Raw genomic sequence first — 22,336 nt, 5'->3', positions numbered from 1 at the left:
AGTGTAAGTTTAAAAAGTATTTGAGTGTTAATTTCAAAGCCAAACAGAACAAAAACGTATAACGCAATAAATACCTCTAAAGCAACATGAAACATAATTTACTTTCAATTTATTACGTTTGACTATGGTTAATAACTCGCTGTCATGTAAAATAGTTAGTTCTATAATGCATATGTAACAATTCCCATGAAAATAAGAATCGGTTTCAATTGTACATCCGCTTCCCCATACGCGAGTGGCAGAGCCGTGGAGTGACTGGCACATAGTGCCTGCCAGGGGGTTGGTGAGCAAAAAAAAAAAATAATAAAAATAATAAGGAACAACTTTTAAACTGAGGCTCTTAACAAAAAAGAAATGTAACAAAGGGATTCTATGAGTAGAAAAAAAAAATACACTGAAACGATGCCAGGATGAGTTCTTTGGCCTATATGAGATCTGTCAGTCTGGTAAAGGTTATAAAGCCATTTCTAAAGCTTTGGGACTCCAGCGAACCACAGTGAGAGCCATTATCCACAAATGGCAAAAACATGGAACAGTGGTGAACCTTCCCAGGAGTGGCCGGCCGACCAAAATTACCCCAAGAGCGCAGAGACGACTCATCCGAGAGGTCACAAAGACCCCAGGACAACGTCTAAAGAACTGCAGGCCTCACTTGCCTCAATTAAGGTCAGTGTTCACGACTCCACCATAAGAAAGAGACTGGGCAAAAATGGCCTGCATGGCAGATTTCCAAGACGCAAACCACTGTTAAGCAAAAAGAACATTAGGGCTCGTCTCAATTTTGCTAAGAAACATCTTAATGATTGCAAAGACTTTTGGGAAAATACCTTGTGGACTGATGAGACAAAAGTTGAACTTTTTGGAAGGCAAATGGCCCGTTACATCTGGCGTAAAAGGAACACAGCATTTCAGAAAAAGAACATCATACCAACAGTAAAATATGGTGGTGGTAGTGTGATGGTCTGGGGTTGTTTTGCTGCTTCAGGACCTGGAAGGCTTGCTGTGATAGATGGAACCATGAATTATACTGTCTACCAAAAAATCCTGAAGGAGAATGTCCGGCCATCTGTTTGTCAACTCAAGCTGAAGCGATCTTGGGTGCTGCAACAGGACAATGACCCAAAACACACCAGCAAATCCACCTCTGAATGGCTGAAGAAAAACAAAATTAAGACTTTGGAGTGGCCTAGTCAAAGTCCTGACCTGAATCCAATTGAGATGCTATGGCATGACCTTAAAAAGGCGCTTCATGCTAGAAAACTCTCAAATAAAGCTGAATTACAACAATTCTGCAAAGATGAGTGGGCCAAAATTCCTCCAGAGTGCTGTAAAAGACTCATTGCAAGTTATCGCAAACGCTTGATGGCAGTTATTGCTGCTAAGGGTGGCCCAACCAGTTATTAGGTTCAGGGGGCAATTACTTTTTCACACAGGGCCATGTAGGTTTGGATTTTTTTTTTCTCCCTAAATAATAAAAACCATCATTTAAAAACTGCATTTTGTGTTTACTTGTGTTATATTTGACTAATGGTTAAATGTGTTTGATGATCAGAAACATTTTGTGTGACAAACATGCAAAAGAAGAAGAAATCAGGAAGGGGGCAAATAGTTTTTCACACCACTGTATTTAACATACTGCAAGACAAAAACCTAGCAACTCCACTGACCAATGAGGAGAGACCGCCTACCAATGCTGAGATCGGATTATGATCACATGATTTAAATGCTGCAACTGCAAAATTTAAATGGCAGGTGTTGTTGATTCATGAAAACAACAACATCGTGTACGTGAAGCTCAGGAAAAACGAAATCTAGAGATCGTTAATTATATTTATTGCTGAAACCTTGAAAAGATGTGACATTCAGGGTTTTCCATAGATGGTGAGAGTGTAGAAGTGCCACTCTGTCTGGGGTTTGTGCCCATTCCCCACTAGCAACCCCGGCAACCATTCTCGGTTCATCAGCCAAGCAAAACATTCAAGTAATATACATAAACGGCCCGATTAAAGGCACATGCAAAATAAGAAATGACCTCCTGAAACATGGCAGATCATTGCAGCCTGGCATTCTCGAAGCATCCACATACAAACTGGCAGAGCAGTAAGAGGCAATCATTACCTAACCCAAAAGGAAAGAAGCAGTCCTTCTTCAGAATCTGGCCGTGTTCATCCAAAAACCTGGAAGGGTTAAACTCATCTGGCTTGTCCCAGACTCGAGGGTCTCGGTGAACGGACCACAGGTTTGCCAGTATAACTGTGCCTTGGGGAATGCCAAAGCCCCTAAACGCTGTGAGAAGAAAAAAAAAAATAAAAAACAGAAAGATGAATGGCAGCTCTAAGGAGTACCCGGTCAGCACCATTGGGACTAAAATGATTTCCATTTTAACACAGCAGTTCTGTGACTTGAACTCTGTTTGGGTTAACAACCCCACTGTGTGTATCACAATTTCCAAATGCGGGATTTAAAACACATTTGCTAGAAGGTGAACTTCTAATGTCGCTCAGTTGACAGCAATCATTACCTTTAAAAAGCAAAAGGACTTACTGTACTTTAGAAGAAACAATTTCACTGTTGGCCCAAAAAAGGTCAGCATATAAAGTGATGAAACTCAGATGTGTGAGACTATGCAGGAGTAGCAACCAACAGAGGAAGTCACCCTGTAACTAAGTATCTGTCCGTACCGCTGTCCGTTTAGGGGCGGCATGCTGCCCTTTTTGGGGTTTCTTAGATTCATATAAGAAGCCTCATGACCAGAGCTGTGGAGTCGGTAGATAAATCCTTCAACTCCGTCTCCTTAGTTTCCGGTACTTCTGACTCCGACTCCTCTGTATTTAATATGCTAATGTATTTTCCATGTTGATTGAAGGAAGGCAACATACACGTCGTCATTTAACCACAGAACTACTGGCTAGGAAGCTGACTCTCTACCGTATTGGCCAGTTTAAACCCCTGAACACACCTCAGGCCATGGCACACACCTCCACCTACGTCATTACACGGTTTACACTCACATGAACTTGTTAAACACGTTATATCTGAAATAAAATGAAAACACTTTTTGTAATGTTCCATAATCCAGATTACAACATGTGAACATGTGTAGCGCGGCTGAACTTCACGCTAGTAGTAACACAACTTGGCACTGGGCGTTATTCTTACACCAGAGAAGTACTTCATTAGGACTGTTGTTTGTGAAATGGGACATTTGAACTTGCTGTATTTTTTTTTTTTCATTACAATTTCAATTTACTGGGAGTCGGAACATTTTTGCTGACTCCAACCCCAACTCCAGGTATCCAAAATTGACTCCAACTCCGACTCCGACTCCACAGCCCTGCTCATGACTACAGTGGAACCTCGGGTCACGACCGTAATTCGTTCCAAAACTCTGGTCGTAACCTGATTTGGTTGCGACCCTAAGTAATTTCCCCCATAGGATTGTATGTAAATACAATGAATCCGTTCCGGACCGTACAAACTATTTTATTTAAAGATTTTTAAGCACAAAAATAGTTAATTATACCATAAAATGCAGAGTGTAATAGTACACTAAATGTAAAAACTTTGAATAACACGGAGAAAACCTTGTTAAACCTTGAAAGACTAACATTGCAAGAGTTCACGCTATAGCGCTATGAACCGCTCGCTGTAAACACTTTTTTTAAATGAGTTTTCAGCACCGGGGAAAAAATGAACATTTGAAAAATCCGTAATTTATACAAAAACTAACCATAAACAACCAAGAAAACTAACCTGGCATGAGTCGAGTTCTGGCGTGAAGGAAGCGAGCAGGAAGCTGGGTGGAGAGGAGATTACAGGTAAAGTCCCTCTGCGTGATGCACGTCTGACCGAGAACAACGTGCTGTACAGGGAGAGACCGAACACGTGCGGAAATCACCGGCGTGTACGAACCGGAAGGGAAACTGGCTTGTTCGTCACCCGAGTGTGGGGTCGTGAACAGATGCAAAAGTTTGGCGAACATTTTGGTCGGAACCCGATTTGTACGTGTTCCGAGATGTTCGTGATCCGAGGTTCCACTGTACTTGCTTCAAGCCGAAAATGTATCCACCTAGGACTCCGAGCCAAGAAGCATAAGGAAGAGTAAGAATTTGATATATAAAATTTCACAAAACTCATATCAACTGGTCATCTGCGATATTTTGATTTGTGCTAATCAGAAAATCATATTTTAGACCAAATTAGAAGTTCAATTCTGCATCTTTCGTCAAGTGAAGTTGATGACACCTACCAGCATCCCTGCAACCTCCAATATTCAATAAGACGTCTTGTCAGTTTTAACTACTAAGTATGTAGTACTAGGGTGTTGTACCGTGTTAGCCATTACAGATGTAGCAAGAAGTCAAGCAAAATGACACCTTTGATTGGCCAACTAAAACGATTAGACTATGCAAACATTCAAGGCAACCAAATTGCTGCATAAAACCTGCTAACTTGTCATTTTAACAATTTTCTCAGTCGGGGGCAGAAAAAAAAAATAGTGCCACCATTGTTATTGATGCAACTAGTCTCCCAACTTCTCCCAACCCACCAAGAACAGTTTGGTGACCAACAAGATGGAGCACCAGGCCATAAGGCAAAAGTGAGAACTCAGTGACTCTGGGGAAATTTGGGGTCCATGGCCAGGAAACTCCCCAGATCTTATCAGACCAACTGAGGAATTGTGCTCAACTTGTGGACAAACACAAACCCAGCAATTCTGACAAACTCCAAGCATTAATTCTGCAAGAATGGACGGCTGCCATCAGTCAGGATTGGGCCCAGAAGTTGATTGCCAGTCTGCCAGGGTGAATTGCAGTGGTCTTGAAAAAGAAAGAAGGGCCAACACTACAAATATTGAGTCTGTGCATAAACTTCATGTCATCTATCTATCTATATCTATATCTATACTAATAAAAGGCAAAGCCCTCACTCACTCACTCACTCACTCATCACTAATTCTCCAACTTCCCGTGTAGGTAGAAGGCTGACACGTGGGGGCTGAGAAGCTTCGATGCATGTGCTCCATAACGCGTTAAAAAAATAACGCATTTAATCACACTTTGCATGCCAAGCAAAGGGGAACTTTTGTCAATGCATGATTTCCTGGTACATCGATTACATTGATGCACACATCAGAGCTGCAAAAATGTAAGAGTCGAAAGAGAGCGCGTTGCTACAACTGACCGGAGGCAAATTTCATTTCAAAAGACTATCCGACGGAAGCCTTGATAAAAGCGTGGTTTTGTGCACACTGAAAAGCAAGAAAAATCAGATGCATTACAGAAAGCAGACTTTGTGGCTCTTACTGGGGCTCATTGGACTTCCGTGACCGTTAGTAATTCTAAATACATCTACTTACAAAATGTTCAATGGTCACACTGTTTTAGCCTAATGTACAAAATAATTTTGGCTAAGATTATCCATCCATCCATTTTCTAACCCGCTGAATCCGAATACAGGGTCACGGGGGTCTGCTGGAGCCAATCCCAGCCAACACAGGGCACAAGGCAGGAACCAATCCTGGGCAGGGTGCCAACCCACCGCGGGACACACACACAAACACACCCACACACCAAGCTCACACTAGGGCCAATTTAGAATCACCAATCCACCACGCAGACACGGGGAGAACATGCCAACTCCACGCAGGGAGGACCCGGGAAGCGAACCCGGGTCTCCTAACTGCGAGGCAGCAGTGCTACCACTGCGCCACCGTGCCGCCCTGGCTAAGATTACTCAGAGTTTAAAGGTGAAGCTGGTCAAATTACCTTTTATGTTTCTGCCTTATTTTTTTAAGAAGAAAAACTGCACTTTATGTTGAAATTTTTGTCATTATTATTTAAAGACAATACCATTCTGAAAATGTACTTAAAGTATTTGTTATTGTTTACATCCCCCCTCGAGCGAACGCGGAGATGACGAGTGACATCATCCATTCCGCAGTTGCTAAGTTACAAACGCAGCACCCTGAGGCGCTTGTGCTAATCGCTGGAGATTTTAACCAAGTGACGCTGGACAGAACTTTACCTGCCTTCTCCCAGTATGTGGATTGTAACACTCGGGGAAACAGGACTATCGACCTACTATATGCAAACGTTAAAGACGCATACGGCGCCACCCCGCTGCCTGCACTTGGGAAAGCAGATCATAACCTGGTTCTGCTTCAGCCTCAATACAAACCAAGAGTGACGGCGTGACCTACAACCACACGCTCATTCAGGAAGTGGTCCCTGAGGCAGAGCAGGCTCTGAGAGACTGGAACTACAGACTGGGATATACTGCTGGGGTCACATAGTGAGAACATTGAAGAGGCTGTTGACTGCACTACTGATTACATCAACTTCTGTATGGACATTGTAGTTCCAGTAAGAACAGTACGCTGCTATGCTAACAACAAGCCATGGGTTACAAGTGACATCAAAGGCCTTTTGAACCAGAAAAAAAGGGCTTTTAAAGGCGGTGATCAGCATGAGCTCAAGTGCGTGCAGAAGGAACTCCAAGTTCAGCTCAGGAAGGCGAAAGAGCAGTACAGGAGAAAGCTGGAGCAGAAGTTGCAGAACAACAGCATGAAGGAAGTGTGGGATGGGATGAAGATTATCACTGGCTGCAGCTCGAAGGGGTGCCGCCATCGAGACAGACGTGGAGAGAGCAAACCAAATGAACAACTTCTTTAATAGGTTTGATCACTAACCCACTCTCACCTCGGAGTACTGCATCCTCCAACCATCCTTCTGCTGATACCAGCATAGGTGAGACATCCCCACCCACAATTACAGCAGCCCATGTGAGCAGAGAGCTGAGGAGACTTTGTGCCAGCAAAGCAGCAGGTCCAGATGGTGTATCGCCACAACTGCTGAAGGCCTGTGCGTTGGAACTGGGAGTCCTCTACAGGCATCTTCAACCTGAGCCTGGAACAGGGGAGAGTCCCAAGGCTTTGGAAAACATCTTGTATCACTCCTGTCCCAAAGGTATCACGTCCTAGTGAGCTGAATGACTTCCGGCCTGTTGCTCTGACGTCACATCTGATGAAGACCATGGAGCGGCTGCTGCTTCACCACCTGAGGCCACAGGTCCGCCACGCCCTCGACCCTCTGCAGTTAGCATACCAGGAGAAGGTGGGAGCAGAGGATGCCATCATCTATATGCTACACCGATTCCTCTCTCACTTGGACAGAGGCAGTGGTGCTGTAAGAATTATGTTTCTGGACTTCTCTAGCGCCTTCAACACCATCCAACCTCTGCTCCTTAGAGACAAGCTGACTGAGATGGGAGTAGATTCACACCTGGTGGCATGGATCATGGACTATCTTACAGACAGACCTCAATATGTGCGTCTTGGGAACTGCAGGTCTGACATTGTGTTCAGCAATACAGGGGCGCCGGGGACTGTACTTTCTCGGTCCTGTTCAGCCAACTATACATCAGACTTCCAATATGACTCGGAGTCCTGCCACGTGCAAAAGTTCGCTGATGACACTGCTATGTGGGCTGCATCAGGAGTGGGCAGGAGGAGGAGTACAGGAACCTAATCAAGGACTTTGTTAAATGGTGCGACTCAAACCACTTACACCTTAACACCAGCAAGACCAAGGAGCTGGTGGTGGATTTTAGGAGGCCTAGGCCCCTCATGGACCCTGTGATCATCAGAGGTGACTGTGTGCAGAGGGTGCAGACCTATAAATACCTGGGAGTGCAGCTGGATGACAAATTGGACTGGACTGCCAATACTGATGCTCTATGTAAGAAAGGTCAGAGCAGACTATACTTTCTGAGAAGGTTGGCATCCTTCAACATCTGCAGTAAGATGCTGCAGATGTTCTACCAGACGGTTGTGGCGAGTGCCCTCTTCTACGCGGTGGTGTGCTGGGGTGGCAGCATAAAGATGAAAGACGCCTCACGCCTGGACAAACTTGTTAAGAAGGCAGGCTCTATTGTAGGATTAAAGTTGGACAGTTTAACATCTGTGGCAGAGCGACGGGCATTGAGCAGACTCCTGTCAATCATGGAGAATCCACAGCATCCACTGAACAGGATCATCTCTAGACAGAGGAGCAGCTTCAGTGACAGACTGAGCAGATCGTTCCTCCCCCACACTATGCGACTCTTTAATTCCACCCAGGGGAGTAAATGCTAACATTACTCAAAATTATTGTCTGCTTTTTTTATTTTTATTTTTTTCATTTTATTACTATTTAATTTAATATTGTTTTTTGTATCAGTATACTGCTGCTGGATTATGTGAATTTCCCCTTGGGATTAATAAAGTATCTATCTATCTATCTAAAATACCACTTTATTTTTAAGTCTACCCAATTTTAGCCAGGGATGATATTTTTGTTTCTGTTTTGAATTGAAATGCAGTTTAAAAGCATTTTTTTTTTCAGAAATTAAAAGAGCTTCAGTTTACAATATTCATGTCCATGTCTATTATTTGATTCTGTCGCCCACTAAAACTCTTTTAAATTAAAAAAAAAAATTGCGATTTGAGGCAAATTTTCATGTGTGATTACATACGATTAATCAAGATTAATTATTACACAACCTCTAATTAATTAGATTAATTTTTTTAATCGAGTCCCACCCCTAATATATATATATATATATATATTTATATGTATACTGTATATATATATATATATAGAGATATGTATATATGTAGGTATGTATATGTATATACGTATATATATGTGTGTGTGTATATATATGTGTATATATATGTATATATTTGTATATGTGTATATATAAGCAGCTTTCTCACAGCTTCTGCACTGTTTTATAAACGAACGACATGTAAGAAAGTCCTTTTTCCTTGCTTCACCAACGAAGCAACCTTTTTATTTAATTCACGGGTTCTCTTCTATTTTATTGTTCATTTGTTACAATTGTTACAGTTATTGTGTAGCTATTTTAGACTTACTTTACTGTTCAAATACCCATTTCCTTTATTTAATCCGCGGACTCTCCGCTATTTTTTTGTTCCTTTATTATGATTAGAGTTATTTATTGCTTCCCTTCTTTCGCTGACTGCCTGCCCATATAAGCCGCTGCGCTGTTTTTTTGTCAAGCAGCCTTTACATAGCTTCTCCGCTATTTTATAAACAAACGCCATATAAAGCCGTCGTTATTCTTTGCTTCGCCGAATTAGCAGCCTTTTTATTTAATCCACGGGTTCTCCGCAGTTTTATTGTTTGTTTATTACGATTGTTATACTTATTGTATAGGTATTTTATACTTTGTTTACTGATCAAGTAATCATTCCCTTCAGTATTTCACCGCTGCGAAGCCGGGTATTTTGCTAGTATATATATATATATATATATATATATGCCAGCAACACTCATGACAATGACAACACAATTACTTTGACAATCATGTTACGTTATTTTTAAAATGTTTCCTTTTCTTTTTCATTACTTCTTTAACACACTACTTCTCCGCTGCGAAGCGCGGGTATTTTGCTAGTATACAGTATATATATATATATATATATATAAAAGTCAATGTTTGTATGTATGTTCCAGCATCACGTCCGAGCAGCTGGAGCGATGTTCATGAACTTGGCACACATGTTTCTCATTGGTTGACTAAAAATACTGCAGGGTGAAATCAACCCTAACCCACCCCGTTCTGGATAAGGTGGGGGTGATTGTGCAGTCCTGTATGTATGTTATCATCCAGATGACACTTGGAATGACCACCAGAGGGCGAACTGGAGGTGACTGCCAGTATTCTTTATGCTGCTTATGAAATTAAATGGAGTTCGCTGGTTCTGAGTGTGAACTGGATGATAACATACATGCAAGACCGCAAGACAAACATATTAATGAGACTTTATTGTTTGTTCATTTATTTTTAAACTTGTGGGAGGTTTTTTTATTATATTTTTCTCAAACAATTAAAACAAAACACACTTTATTTTGCTCCCGGGCAACGTTGGGTATTTCAGCTAGTTGTCAATAAAAGCCTTTGAAACTTCTGAACTTCTTGTAATTTTACTTCACTATACCAGAGAAACATCCGACACAAAGATCTAAAAACACTGAAGCAGCGAACTTTGTTAAAACCAACACTCGGGTCCTTCTCGAACCTTTTGGGCACGACTGTAAGAGTTAATTGTGTTTTGTGCTTTATTTGGTTCTTGCTCTTTTACTATCCCACATTATCTTTTTTTTCCTTTCTGCTCTATTTTTATAGGTGGTGTTGCATGTGAAAGAAGAAGATTGCAGAAAAAAGTGCATAACATTGTATAACATGTTATCATTATTATCATTATTATTATTGTTGCACAATCTTTGCCCTAATAAAAATATCAAGACTTTTACTAAGTGTGTTGTAGTCTAGTTAATTTTCTTCCCTACATGAGTGGTGGTCAGTTAATGAACTGCCAACAACGATATTTAATCTTCTTCTTCTTTCAGCTGCTCCCGTTAGGGGTTGTTGCCACAGTGGATCATCTTCTTCCATCTCTTCCTGTCCTCATCATCTTACTCTGTCACCCCAATCACCTGCATGTCCTCTCTCACCACCTCCTCTTTGGCCTTCCTCTTTTCCTCTTACCTGTCAGCTCTATCCTTAGCATCCTTCTCCTAATATACCCCTCATGTCTCCTCCTCACATGTCCAAACCAACGCCATCTCGCCTCTCTGACTGTCTCCCAACCGTGTCACCTGAGCTGACCCTCTAATGTCCTCATTTCTAATCCTGTCCATCCTCGTCACACTCAATGCAAATCTTAGCATCTTTAACTTCAGCTCTGTCTCCTGTGCCACCGTCACCAACCCATATAACATTACTGGTGTCACTACTGTCCTGTAGACCTTCCCTGTCACTCTTGCTGATACCCGTCTGTCACCAATCACTCCTGACACTCTTCTCCACCCTGCCTGCACTCTCTTCTTCACTTCTCTTCCATAATCCCCATTACTCTTGTTGATCCCAAGTATTTAAACTCATCCACCTTCATCAACTCTACTCCCTTCATCCACACCATTCCACTGACCTCCCTCTCATTCACACACATGTATTCTGTCTTGGTGGTCCTACTGACCTTCATTCCTCTCCTCTCATATTTCCACCTCTCCAGGGTCTCCTCAACCTGCAGATCACAATGTCATCAGCACACATCACAGTCCACGGGGACTCCTGTCTAATCTCGTCTGTCAAACGACAATATTTAATATTAAGATAAAATGAAAAGGCATATGGCGGCTGAAGGGCAGGTTTCTGTCGGCAAACGCTCTCCTGTCTGCCGAGGACCGACTGACAGCGGCAAGCAAGCCACCCAAAAGCCGATGTGCAAAATTCCAGCGGACCACTGGTGGTGGCTGCCGACGGACTGCTGTTTTGGCCGCTAACGGCCCACTACGGGCCTGCTGATTTAAAACTAGATCTACAACACAATAAAGTGTGCAAAAAGTGACTGAAAGCACTGTAGATGTTGACAGACATAAACCATTAAGTTTGGACACCATAAAGATTCGGAAATACACCAATATATTTTGTTATACTTGAACAATATTCAGTTGTGAGCATCTCTACTTCCTAAGAGATTATAATGTAAACTTACAGGTATTCACCGATGCCATGTGTGGAATTGCCAGGGGCACGACTACTGCCATTCTCTGGACCTCCATGATGGTGGCTTCAGTAAAAGGCATGTGGGGCTTGTCCATCAGCGAAGGTGCCCGGTCTTTTCCTACAACTGCTTCAATCTCAGCGTGAACTTTATCTGTGAATGAAATACAATAAGAATCCCGGCGTCACAATCCAAAAGACTAGAAAAATATACAGGGTGAGTCAAAGTTATGTTAACGCTAATTATTTTTCTTCTGCAGATAGACGTTGTGGCTGATGCCTGGAAGAACCGGGAGAGGGCCAATACCTCCTCTGGGCCACAAGACGGCGGCCACCCTGGTCTGTATGGGAGCCACGGGATCATAACTTGGAATTTCATCCCTGTTGGGGCGCGTGGACAATTATGGAACCCTGGATGGCAGCACTTCCGCCACACCAGGAAGTGCCACCGGAAGGAATTCCAAAGACACCTGGGGCCTCATGTATAACGCCGTGCGTAGAACTCGCACTATAACATGGCGTAAGCACAAAAGCCGAAACGTGCTTACGCACAGAAAAATCCAGATGCAGGAATCTGTGCGTACTCCAACTTCCACGTTCTTCCGCTACATAAATCCCGATCAGCATGAAAACTAACGCTCGTGCACGCATTATGTAACGCCCCAAATCCTCCCAGAATTACGCCTCTTTGAATATGCAAATCAATATAAATCACCCTTAAGCGCAGCCTTCTGTGAAAAGACAATAGGAGAAGCACGGGGGAAATATAAGAATTTCAGCGAATACCAAGTGGAGGCAAAGGAAAAACATAATATTTGTTTAATTAAACCGCAGTATAATCAACAAAAGGAAGTTGATCGAGTGACATAGCGTGTTGGAGAAACTTGAAAGCTCGAGTTCACAAAATCGCACAGTGCCGGAAATAAAAAAGAAGTCACATATCAAAGTCGCCGTGAAAAGAAGAGTTGTAAGCCCACCGTCTGAGTGTCATATGAAAGCTTATTAGGGTACAGAGAAAAAAAAATAGGGAAACAGTGGGGGAAAAAGCACGAAATGTCAACTTCAATCTCAACATTTCCACTTTAATCACATAGTTTATTTTGTCATTTAGTAGAACATCATAAACTTCATCTTAAAATCGTTTAATTAACCAGTTTCTCAAATCACATCGTAATTAAAGTAGCACGTTAAATGCTTTGTATTGTATGTGTTCTTCTACTCGTATGTGCTCTATGTGTGTGAATCACTACTTGCTTCTTAAACTGGCTCTCTTCCTCTGACAGGACACAGAGTCAATTACATTCGTGATATTACAGCTCTCTGAATAACTCAAATACTGAGATGTATACGTGATATTATTTTCATGATGATAGTTAAAGCATGTTATTGATTGTGTGCGACCTTCGATGAAATTATTTATTGCAGCAGTAATCATGGGCAGCTCTGTCCAATAGAGAAAGTCCAATGTCAATATGGTATCTTATGCACGATGGATGGCCACGTCCGTTGCGGACACTGCATAGCCGCCTTGTGCTCACAACACAAGCGTTTTAACTTTTGTCGAAATTTGCCGCTGCGTTTTTAGCTGTGTCGTTATTTTCTCTTTCTGTTTTATATTCAATATATACAGTATTGGCATGGCCGCCCATGCAGTCCTTGCTTTTCTTTCTCCAAGTAACCGAACCCCACACAATCAGCTCTGTAATAGACGTTAAGCCATCTGTAAGCTTAGAGCGCTGATTCTTCAAAACATACAGTTTAAAATACAGTGATATAAATACTCCGAGTGCTGCACAGAGAGTAATATGGAAAAAGATGATCCGCTGTGGCAACTCCTAACAGGGCAAGCTGAAAGAAGAAGGTGAAGTGAGAGTAACAACGCTAAAGCAGTTCTGGTATTTGGAATACTATGGCTGTTCCATCTACCATTATATTGTTACAAGTTAATTACAATCAGATGCGTTACACTAATAAACAAAATGCGGTTAGTTTCGGTGTATTTATAAAGCCCTGTGAAGAAATTAAAGAGTATTCACACAGGAACAGTAGCACTGCTTTGACGCTGGGTGCCGCCAGTCTGCAAAACCGAGCGGAGAACTTGCGTACGACAAGGTATGAGGTACCGTGGAAAAGTGCTGGCTTTACGCCGAGTGTAGGTTTTATACATCGCGATTTGAACGTGGAAAAGTTCTTACGCAACATTTCTGTGCGTACGCACCGTTTATACATGAGGCCCCAGGAGTGCTGCTGGGTGCTCATGTGGCACTTCCGCCGCACCAGGAAGTGCCTCCAGAAAATCGTCACGGAGCACCTGGAGCACATTTGGTTATTATAAAAGGGCTGCCTCCCTCCAGTGGACGAGCCGTAGTCGGGTGGAAGAAGACTGGGCTTGGGAGGAGAGGAGTAAAGGCAGCAGAGGTACTGAGAGGAAGAAGAAAAGAAGGGACTGAGACTGGTTGATTTAGGCATTGTGGTGCTGTTTATTATATATAGACTAATAAACGTGTTTGTTTTGGGACATTCATTGTCTGTCTGTCTGTGTCCGGGGTCTGCCCTTCCACAATGTACATCATGGGTGACAGAAAAATACTACAGCAAATAAGAGTGGCTGCAAGTTTGATGGAAGTGTATCATTCGCCGAATATAGAGTTCGTCAAAGGTCTGCAGAACCATTTGCAGAATACGGACTGTGGTAGATAGATAGATAGATAGATAGATAGATAGATAGATAGATAGATAGATAGATAGATAGATAGATGATCAGCGAGCGGAAGCAGAGAGCGGATCAGCGAGCGGAAGCAGAGAGCGGATCAGCGAGCGGAAGCAGAGAGCGGATCAGCGAGCGGAAGCAGAGAGCGGCGGCGTCTCCCACAGGCACGTAGCCCTTTGAAAGCACACGAGCAAGTTCACCTGAGATAAAGCCGGCAGCTGACCAGTAGAAATAACCGGCAGTGAGAAATTAAAGTCGATCGCTTAGCGGGTGGTGGAAACTTAAAAGCGACGGTGATTCAGCTCAACACGGAAAGCGCAGAAGCACCTATAAAAACGGCAAAGATGACTTCAACATTTAATGTAAGTTCTATCTGCTCTCTGCCCATCGAGGGCACGTTTATATGTTGTGTGTCCTGCAGTATGTACAGCTCAGGTTTTCCGGCCGACAGTGCAGATAGCTTCACCTGCCAAAAATGTTTAGTTAATTTAGAGTTGGTCGGGAAAATACGCAATTGGAGGACGCGTTAGGAATCTGATAGCGATTAGGCAAACCGAAAATTGGATCGACTCGGTTTGTTTAGACAATTCGGCTACATCTGATTCGGCTTCAGTCTCTCCAGGTCCCACTGTAGTCAGTGCGAGGCCGAAATCAGCAGCACCAATTCAGCCACAGGGCGAGTGGGTAACAGTAAGACGGGGGTCTAAGAATCCAAAATTTAGTCCCCAGCACCCAGGTCACCAATTGGACCCAGAACAGGTTCTCAGCTCTCCAGCGCCTGTGGAAACTGAGAATAATAAAGTGCTCATAATTGGCGATTCCATAGTGCGGAATGTTAGAATTCCAAACTATGTTAAACCAGCAGTTAATGTTAAGTGCCTTGCAGGGGCCAAGATTTCTGGCATAAAGGCCGCATTGGACCGTGTTGCGGCGATGAAGTATCTACCTTATTGCTGCATGTCGGCACTAATGATATTTATTTACAGCAATCTGAGGTATTAAAGCGAACTTCATCTCTCTATGCACCAAAGCTAAAACAAAATGTCGGAATTTAATTGTATCTGGTCCCTTACCAAGATTGTATAGAGAGGATGTGATTTATAGCATATTGCATTCCTTTCACTGCTGGCTAGAAACCTGGTGTGCAAATAAAAGCATAGCATTTGTGAACAATTGGGATGATTTTTGGGAAAGGCCTGGATTTTTCAGAAGAGATGGTCTTCATCCTAACTGGAGGGATCTTATGTATTATCCCAAAATATGGCAGCAAAACTGCCTGGTTGACTGATTAGAGCACCATCCAGGCCGCAGTCATGTGATCTTAAATCACAGGCTGTTCTTTATCCCACCTGTTATTTTCCTGAAGCTGTTACCCATAATCCCTGTTGTGGGGCATCCAGTAAATTTAGTCTTGAACAAACCATAAATTAATTGATAACCAAAAATAAGGTGTATAATTAGACCAAGGGATAAAACCAGACACTCCACCAGGGGCATCTGTAATAGAAATTTAATTCAAATTAAAACAAAAATATATCAGCAGTTCAGAAAGAACCATGCAGTTTTAAATGCTGTTTATTGAACATTCGCTCTCTTGGCACTAAAGCTGTTTTGGTAAATGATATAATATTAAGTACAAAATCTGATCTGTGTCTTCTTACTGAAACCTGGCTTAGTAAATGTGACACTGTTCCCTAGCTGAGGCGTCACCAGATGGATACTCGTTCCTTCATAAGTCTAGAGATTCTGGTCGAGGAGGAGGCCTTGGAATAATTCATTGTAACAAAATGCAAATCACTCCTAAAAATTTAGGCAACTTTACATCCTTTGAGGCATTCATTTTAAATATTAAAACAGATTCCAACACAATTATAGTGCTAGTCTACAGACCACCAGGGCCATATTCATTGTTCATGACTGAATTTAGCAACCTTCTGTCTGATTTGGCTATAAATTATGATCACGTAGTTCTGATGGGGATTTTAATGTACACATTGATGTGGAAACTGACACTTTTAGCAAATGTTTTACTTATTTGTTAAATTCAGTAGGATTTTGTCAGATTGTCAAAGGTCCAACTCATAATCATAACCATACATTAGATTTAATTATAACTTACAAAGTTGAAATTCAAAATTTAAATATTACTCCATTAAATGTAGTTATTTCCGATCACTTCTTAATTACGTTTGATTTAGTTCTGCCCATGCCAGCACTCAGAGATTAAAACAAAGACAGTGCGACATCTAGATTGTAATTCTGCTTCAAAATTTATAGATACCTTGAGTAAGTCGAGTGTAATTGTGGAAAACCATTTAGATCAGTTAACATCAAATGTAAACGTGGAAAACAATTTAGATCAGCTAACATCACATTATAATGTGACCTTGAGAGATGCTCTGGACACAGTGGCTCCCCTTAAAACAAAAGTGATCAAAGCACATAGAAACTCTCCCTGGTTTAATGAAAACACTCGAGCTCTTAAATTAGAGTGCCGAAAACTGGAGCGCAGATGGAGAACAACAAAACTACATGTCTTTCAAATTGCATGGACAATAATAAAAATCCTAGGGTACTTTTTAGAGCAGTGGCTAAATTAACAAATGGGAATTCAGATCAACAGTGCAAAATACCAACAGATATTAGCAGTACAGACTTTATGAACTTCTTCAATGAGAAAATTAAAAATATAAGATCCCAGATCTCAGCATCACAGTACAAACCAAATACTAGCTTAGCAGACCCTGTCTCACATTGATTCAGCACTTTAATAATTTTAATCCTGTAACTGAGCAGGAAGTCTTAACTTTAATTTAAAATGAAGCCCACTACTTGTTCCCTAGATCCAGTGCCAACAAAACTAGTAAAAAGTGCAATGGATGTTCTTGTAGCACCAATTCTAAACATTATCAATAGTTCATTATTGCATGGCACAGTACCTGATGCACTAAAAGTGTCAGTCATTAAACCTTTACTTAAAAAGTCAGACCTAGACCCACACATACTAAATAACTATAGGCCTATTTCAAATTTACCATTTCTCTCTAAAATACTAGAGAAAGTAGTCGCCAGTCAGCTTCAGTCACACCTTATGCATTACAATTTATTTGAGAAATTCCAGTCTGGCTTTCGCACTGGTCATAGTACAGAAACGGCACTAACACGGGTTGTAAATGACATTCTGATATCCTCTGATGAAGGAAATTCCACTGTAATTATGTTGTTGGACTTAAGTGCAGCGTTTGACACCATTGACCATTCTATTTTACTGCACAGGCTAGAAAACGATGTTGGGCTTACAGGCCCGTGCTCGCTTGGTTCAGTTCTTATTTATCAAATCGATTCCAGTATGTACAGAAATGTGCTGACAGTACTCCATCATTATACACAGAAGTTGAATATGGTGTCCGCAGGGCTCAGTACTGGGACCTTTACTGTTTTCACTTTACATGCTTCCACTGGGATCTCTCATTAGGAAACATAATGTTAATTTTCACTGTATGCAGATGACACCCAGTTATACCTTTCATTTAAATCAAATGAAGTTTCTCCGATGTTGTCTTTAATTAGTTGTGTTAGTGAATTAAAGGAATGGATGAATGAGAACTACTTGTCTTTAAATACAGATAAAACAGAGATGTTAATTGTTGGAGGGAATGACGCTGATCACAGCAATATTTTGTCGTCATTTAACTCAGTTGGAATCCCAATTAATTTTACTGAATCAGCCCGCAATCTAGGAGTTATCTTTGACTCTAGCATGTCATTTAAAGCGCATATTACAAAGTCGTCCAAAACATGTTTTTTCCATCTTAAAAATATTAGGAAATTAAGGCGCTTTCTAAATAAACAGGATTGTGAGAAATTAATTCATGCATTTATCTCTAGTAGGATTGACTACTGCAATGCGGTGTTCACTGGCTGTTCAAACTGTTCTCTATACAGCCTCCAGTTAATCCAAAATGCGCTGCAAGAATTATTACAAGAACAAGAAAATATGAACACATAACCCCAGTTCTTAAATCTTTACACTGGCTCCCAGTTAAATTTAGGGCAGATTTCAAAATCCTCCTTTTAACATATAAAGCATTAAATGGCCAAGGTCCGGCTTACTTGTCTGAACTTATCATGACTTACAAACCTGAGCGCACATTAAGATCTCAAGATGCCGGTCTGCTTAGGATTCCAAGGATTAATAAAATAACAGTGGGAGGTCGAGCTTTTAGTTACAGGGCCCCTAAACTGTGGAATGGTCTTCCTGCTTCCATAAGAGATGCCCCCTCGGTCTCAGCCTTTAAATCCCGGCTGAAGACTCACTACTTCAGTTTAGCATATCCTGACTAGAGCTGCTGATTAACTGTACATACTGCATCTCTGTTGTTAGTCATTAGCACTATAACATAAGTAACATGATAATTATATTTGAATACTAACCCTCACCTATTCTGTTTCTTTTCTCGGTACCCAAATGTGGCCATTGGTGCCACGGCCCACCTGCCAAGTTGTTTGCCTGCCTATGGTAAAGTCATCCCTGATGGAGGATCACAGGAATCATGGGAAAGAGAGGTCCTTTCATCGGAGCAATGTTTCAGCCGTGGCATGGCCAAATGGAGATGCAGCTAGATGGATGAGGTCTCCAGGACTCTAAAAATATCCAAACCTAATTATGTCATATCATCTACTGTTAAACCGTAATTCTAAAATTTTTATTATGCTGTCTTAAGGAATTGTTCTGTTGTGTATATTGTATTGTATTGACCCCCTACTTTTGACACCTACTGCACGCCCAACCTACCTGGAAAGGGGTCTCTCTTTGAACTGCCTTTCCGAGGTTTCTTCCATTTTCCCTACAAGGTTTTATTGGGAGTTTTTCCTTGTCTTCTCAGAGAGTCAAGGCTGGGGGGCTGTCAAAAGGCAGGGCCTGTTAAAGCCCATTGCGGCACTTCCTGTGTGATTTTGGGCTATACAAAAATAAACTGTATTGTATTGTATAGATAGATAGATAGATAGATAGATAGATAGATAGATAGATAGATAGATAGATAGATAGATAGATAGATAGATAGATTATTAATCCCAAGGGGAAATTCACATAATCCAGCAGCAGTATACTGATACAAAGAAACAATATTAAATGAAATAGTAATAAAAATGAAAAAATTAAAATAAAATTAATGTTAGCATTTACTCCCCCGGGTGGAATTGAAGAGTCGCATATCCTCTATTAGCCACGAAATGTGTGTCCTGGTTTTAAATGGCACCGCTGCTTGTTGGTTTTTGTGTCTTGAACAGGTTCAGACATTCCTGTAAAACACTTTGCACATATGGAGTATGTTTTGAGAATAAATTGTTTCCGCCATTGAAATGTTAACATAACCAATGTACACGGTGAGTCAAAATTATCTGCAAACCTATCAACTTTCTGAGCAGCAAAAATGAAGGAATTCCAGTTTAAAGCAAGATGTCCAAGCCAAAGTTGCCATGCCCTGTTCAATAAATAAATAGGATGAATTTAAAGGAATACTCCACTGTTACCTATTCCATGGAGTTTGTAGCAATGGCTGAGAAACAAATTTTAATTTCACGTTTTCATGCAGAATGGAGATAAAAGTTTCTGAAAGAATAGGCGTCTATGGAGACAAACGCTGGACAAGAGTGAACAACATCAAAAACATCCATGAAAACATCCGATGTGACTCGTGTTGCACAATCCACACGTTAAGTCATCCAGTCATACGCTCAGGTGTGTGCTTAAGTAAATGAATCTTGGTGCCATCTGGTTATTTCCGGTTGTTTTAGCGATTGTTCTCCGAGTTGATCAGAATTCATAAGTTTGGCTCCAGGGAGAACCTTTGAAAAGAGTGGATGAGTTTAAAAATTGAGGATCGGGGTAGCCCGACATGGCAAATTAGATACCGAGATAAGCTACAGAGTGCAGTGTGGATGGAACAATTGGAAGAACACGTCAGGAGTGAAGAATTATGGTTGAAGGTTAAAGGTGAGGTTCTGAAGACTAACAATGACGCGTAGAGCTAAGACAAGTGGAGTAAAAGGAGTGCAGGAGAAGAAGTCGGACGTGGCAGAAAGGAGAATGTTGAGATGGATGTGTGGGGTTACAAAAAATGGACAGAGTAAGAAATGAGACCATCAGAGGTACGACAAAAACGGGGGAGGAAGTACATGAAATTGGGTGGAAGTGGTATGGACCTGTGAAGAGGAGAGACAAGGAATAGGTGGGCAAAAGAGTGATGGGAATGGAAGTGCAGGGGAAGAGAAAGCGAGGCGGCTGGATGAAATAAAAGAAGATCTGAAGGAAAAGGGCTTGACTGGAGAAGTTGTGTAGGACTGAGCTGCATGGAGAAGGTTGATCGAGCACATCGACCCCAGATAGAGATTGCCCTCTGACCCCTTTGGCAGCCATCTTACTCACTCAGTACACGCGTTTTGAAAGAGCATGTGACTAGAGCTGCACAATATGAAAGACTATTTGAGCCTAAATGAAATGTTATCCATCCACATTGCATTATAAAGCATACGCATGCACACGGTGCATTTCATTTTGGCACAGTTTTATCGTATCCTACTTAAAAAGATATCGACCGAACAATTCATTGCTTTTTACTACAGCATGCAATTTTCATGCCCGATTAAAAGCCAATACAAAATACTGTGTGTCCGTAGATCACGTGTTTGACTAGAACCAGGTCAGAGAGCAGGCGCACAAAACGGTCAAGGTACACAAAGAAGTTTGTCAGTGAGCTTAAAGACTACGTTCACATCACCAGGCTGAACTGAAGTGACTCAAATCTAGCTTGACTTACCTCAATGTGACACAAATGTTCAGATGTTACCAGGGCTGTGTGGATAGAGAATTCAAATCAGTTTTGACTCAGTTTCATAGTCAAAGTAAAAAGTATGTGAACCCACGGAATTCTCTATATTTATGTCTAATTCCCATATAAAACACGGTCGTATCTTCATGTCAGTCCCAATCATGAACAAACACCGTCTCCTAGAACTAAAGACACACAGATTTTCAGAGAATCTTTGACCATATTGAATAAATCATTCAAACTGTGAAACTGAAGGTTGGATAAAGTAAGTGAACCCTAAGCTGATGACTTTTTAAAAAGCTCATTGCAGTCTGAATTTTGCACACGTGGAGTCCATTTAATGAGACGAGTTCAGAGGTGCAGCCCAACATGACTTTGATTGATCAAAAACACGATGAACTTTGAGTTTGAGCTTTTGACAAGAAGGATATCCAGATGGGAGTCACGCCTCGCACAAAAGAGCTGTCTGAAGAGCTACAATGGAGAATTGTTCATCTACATGAGGCTGGAAAGGGTTACAAAGTCATCTCAGAGATAGTTTACTGTCAGGCACGTTGTCTATAAATGGAGACCAGTTGGTATTGTGGCTACTCTGCCTAGAAGTGGGCGCCCTGCCAAGATGACCCCAAGAGCACAACGCAAAGTCAGCAGTAAGGTAAAGAAGAACCCTAGAGTGACAGCAGAGGACTTGAAGAAGTCATTAGAAGTGGCGGACATCTCTGTTCATGAGTCAACTATACACAAAACACTGAACAAGAAAGGAGTCCATGGCAGGACACCAAGAAGGAAGCCACTGCTATCAAGAAAGAACTTTGATGAATGCCTGAAGTTGGCGAAAGAGCACTTGGACACTCCACAATGGTACTGGGAAAATGTTTTGTGGAGTGATGAAACCAAAATTGAACTATTTGGGAGGAACAAGCAGAACTTCATTTGGCGTAAAAAGGGCACCGCATATCAACATCGAAACATCATCCCTACAGTAAAGTATGGTGGAGGGAACATCAGGATTTGGGCCTGCTTTGCTCTATCAGGGCCTGGACAGCTTGCCATCATTGAGGGGAAAATGAATTCACAAGTTTATCAACAAATTCTCCAGGATGATATGAGGGTGTCTGTCCGTCAACTTTAGCTCAGAAGAGGCTGGGTGATGCAACAGGACAACAGGACCCCAAACATCACAGCAAATCCACAGCACAATGGCTTCAGAAGAACAAAC

The 22,336-nt window shown here is 41.7% G+C and overlaps 1 protein-coding gene across 2 annotated transcripts in view; it reads right to left on the bottom strand.

The window, feature by feature from the left end:
• LOC120532279 (cytochrome P450 2U1) overlaps positions 1–22,336 on the bottom strand; it is a 44,894-nt gene that overhangs the window by 5,580 nt on the left and 16,978 nt on the right. The window contains exons 3-4 of one of the 2 annotated variants that reach the window (XM_039758146.1): positions 11,567–11,728; positions 2,119–2,286 (exon numbers count right to left, since the gene is read on the bottom strand). In XM_039758146.1, the coding sequence (XP_039614080.1) occupies positions 2,119–2,286; positions 11,567–11,728 (330 nt within the window). The remainder of the gene's footprint in view (positions 1–2,118; positions 2,287–11,566; positions 11,729–22,336) is intronic. The other variant, XM_039758147.1, reaches the window with a different exon arrangement.

This window comes from Polypterus senegalus, chromosome 7 (genome assembly GCF_016835505.1).
Source record: "Polypterus senegalus isolate Bchr_013 chromosome 7, ASM1683550v1, whole genome shotgun sequence".
In the NCBI taxonomy this organism is placed as follows: domain Eukaryota; kingdom Metazoa; phylum Chordata; class Cladistia; order Polypteriformes; family Polypteridae; genus Polypterus; species Polypterus senegalus.
The sequence above is the reverse complement of the archived record's forward strand: the minus strand, read 5'-3'. Positions and strand labels throughout refer to the sequence as shown.